Below are 3,431 nucleotides of genomic sequence, written 5' to 3'. Positions count from 1 at the left end.
GTCCTCGCACACTGCTGGCATATGTGTTTCTACTGGAGCTGGAGAAGCCAACCCCGATCCATTCCAGTCCTGTGCCATTATGCAAGCTGCTCAAAACAATTGCCCCTGGTGGAATTAATAAAGTTGTCTGAGTCTGAGTCTGAGAAGAGTGAGTGTGTTCATCATCCTGAGGCTGGAGATGTGACCTCTGATGCTCCACACAAAGTACAAGAGCAGTCAGCAGGACAGAAGTACACTGCACAGACTGAAGATTTGCATCAGGACATCATGAGGAGGGAGGGGCTTATGTACAGGCATTTTTAATTCATTATTTGTTTCCTGTTGTTTTTTTTTTTTTCAAATTAATGATGCTTTCAATATTCGATACAAAAACATATCCGGAGACTGAAGCACCCATTTATTAATCTATATCTATTAATTGTTTAACATCATTTATTTGTCTGTGTTTTGTTTAGTTTTTTTGTCACTGCCAACAGGAGTCGAGTGAAAACAAGATAATCTGAATTAATTATTGAGTTTGCTGTACTGGTTGAAGTCCATGATTTTTATTTATTGATGTTCTTTAACCGAACAAATGACACAACTACTGTTTATTTAAAAAACAACTGTTTTTCTTCTGAGGAATTGTGTTAAATAAGCCTTGTTTTGCAAAATCAAGATATGCATATTTAATTTATGATTGCTACATTTACATTTTTCAGAAATATTCTCTAATTAAAAATTAGACGTTTTCTTAAAGTATTTACTATAAATGTTTTGTAACACGTTCTTGGAGACTGCTTGAAGTGAGAACAGAATTCATGTGAGATAATTGTGGTAAAGATGAGTACTGCTGGTTTTGTCACAGCAACTCATTATGCAGGTTTGTTTATCTCATATGCATTACCCACGTATAAGCACATACAATTTGATTTATTAAACTATCACTATATTTATGATCTAATTTGGACAGTAAATAACAGGTTAGACAAGTAATAAGATATTTAATAAGTAAAAAATGGGGCAGATATGTTTTGATAATAATTAAACAAATGAATGCTCCTTAAACAGGACTTTTACTCTTCTAACATACAGTATATATTTTGAAAGTTGTAAACTGTTTTAATTTTAGAAGTTTGTCTGGGAGATCTTGGACGATCAAACAAGATTCTTTTCATGACTTTTTGTGACACATTTGCAATTGAATTTAACATATACAATTTCAGTTTAGATAAAAAAAGAATTCAATATTGAGTCACAACTCTGAACTTTCATGACTGACAGTCAGTCACAACAATGTGATACTGAGACAAGTGAATGTTTCCAGTGGTGGTAAATAGAGGAAGTAGTTTTTGTATGACTCTCCTGTTATTGTCTCTCACTGTGGCTGTCTGGCACAGTAATACACAGCAGTGTCTTCAGACTGCACATTCTGTCCATTTAGAGTCACTGTGTTGCTGGAAGATTCTGTGCTGATACTGAACTTGTTCTTTAGTGAATCTTTGTAGTATGTTGTGGATCCAGCTATCATTCCAATCCACTCCAGTCCTTTCCCTGCAGGCTGTCTGATCCAAGCTGTGTAGTAGCTGCTAACAGAATAAGAGACCTGACAGGTGATGGTCAGACGTTGACCTGGCTGCACAGTCACAGAGGCTGGCTGTGTCAACTGTTCACACTTCACACCTGTTAAAAAAAACAACATGTTTTGTAACAAATCATCAAGTTAAAGTGCAAAAGAAGAACTGTTGACTTTGACAAATCCAGAGAGACTCACATCCAGCTGCCAACAGCAGCAGCAGAGCTACAGAAAACATGGTTGATGTTGAAAGTGACGTGCTGTGAACTCCACTGACAGCCTGATGGGAAGTTTTTATAGCTGAGTAACAAGGAAGCTCACTGAGTTTGCATAGAATCAAACATATGAAGCATCACTGTTGGTCTGACTGGAGCCAATAGAAGAGTCTGTTGACTGTTATTATATCTGCAGAGTGAAAACATGCCTGGAAATCACCTCTGCTTTACACATGATGTTTTCATTTCATTACACACTCAACTTACAGAAATGAAATAACTGTAAATGATTATCACAACTATTATTACTGTGAATATTACATGAACCATAGATAATGGAAAACTTATTCTTTAAAATCAGCATTACAATATTAATGATGATGTGTCATGGAAACAAAAGGAGAAACCACCAAGAATGTTGCTTTCTATAAGCCATGTTTACAGTGTGTTCAGCATGTTTTCAAATCATTAAAACACTTTAAATATGATGTGAGCTGTTTTCCTGAGCAGATGTTTGAAGACATACAGAGAAACTTGGAGCCTCGAGAGGAAAACAGCTGCTCAGGAACTGAAAGCTGCAAGACAAAATGCAAAAACTACATCTGAGTGTTGAGAGTCAGTCAGTTAATATTAATGAGAACACAGAGTCTCCTTAATTATGACAGTAACAAACATTATTTTTCACATTCATGTAGCCTAGGGAAATCAGAATAACAGAGGACACAAACTATTTATGGGATCTTTATTTCTCTGAATAATCTTTAAAAGGGAGAGATTAATATCTTATCCTTCAAAACTCAAATGACTTCACTTATCTTGGTTCATAATATCCCTGACTGAAATGCATTAACCTTTTGAATAAAGTGACCAAAATCCTCAGCTGACAAAAGCTGTATCTAATGCAGTAATTCAGCTTAGTGTATTAATGAGAATACATGTGAATAAAGAATACATGAACCCTAAATTACTTGACTTAAAGTGGCTACATTTATATTAATGACTTCAATTTAGCGACTGTTATGAGCAGGGCCTCGGGGAAACCCTGGAGCAACATGAAAATGAGACTCCCCTCTTCCTTTTCCCCAAACACCACAAGCAGTGAGCATTTTAACAAAGTTTTATTAGCAAACATTTTTTGTCCACAATCAAACAAATGCTGGTCAGCAGAGGAGGAGAGCCCCCAGGAACTGGGCGAAGCCAGCCTTTAAACTTGTGGTTCCAAGGCAGCAGCCAATCAGCTCCCTTGGGCAACTTGCAACCACTCAAACACACCTGCAACCAGTCACACACACACATGCAAACACATGCAACCCATCACACACACATGCACACTCACTCAGGTAAAAGAGGGACATTAAAACAGACAAACATTTATGACCTTTAGAGTCGTAACAGCGACATTATTGCCTCTTAATTTGTAGTTAAGTTTTATTTCAGTGAGCCCATTGCTGTGCTGTCTTTGGGCCAAATAATCTTTATTTTCTTTTGTTTCATTTCATGTTTACTATCAATATTTCTCAGGAATAGATTTAAAATTATATCATATGAAATGTATGATATAAAATACTTCATGTTTGGCTCCTTCAGCCCAGTAAAGATGAGTTCTGCAGGTTTTTGTACAGCTGCTCAACCAACTCCAGTCACTGTGGCTCTCTAGCACA

General features: G+C 36.6%; 1 gene segment (V, D, J or C); it reads right to left on the bottom strand.

Moving 5' to 3' along the window:
• Positions 1 to 1,372: 1,372 nt before the first annotated feature.
• LOC115574799 (Ig heavy chain V region 5A-like) lies at positions 1,373 to 1,793 on the bottom strand (the record flags this gene model as incomplete). The annotated part of the segment is given in 2 exon segments: positions 1,373 to 1,662; positions 1,754 to 1,793. Coding segments are annotated over 2 exon segments (330 nt in total), but the record flags the coding sequence as incomplete, so codon positions are not given.
• Between the last annotated feature and the right edge of the window lie 1,638 nt (positions 1,794 to 3,431).

This window comes from Sparus aurata, chromosome 23, assembly GCF_900880675.1.
Source record: "Sparus aurata chromosome 23, fSpaAur1.1, whole genome shotgun sequence".
NCBI lineage: Eukaryota > Metazoa > Chordata > Actinopteri > Spariformes > Sparidae > Sparus > Sparus aurata.
This window is presented reverse-complemented; position numbering and strand designations above follow the sequence as displayed.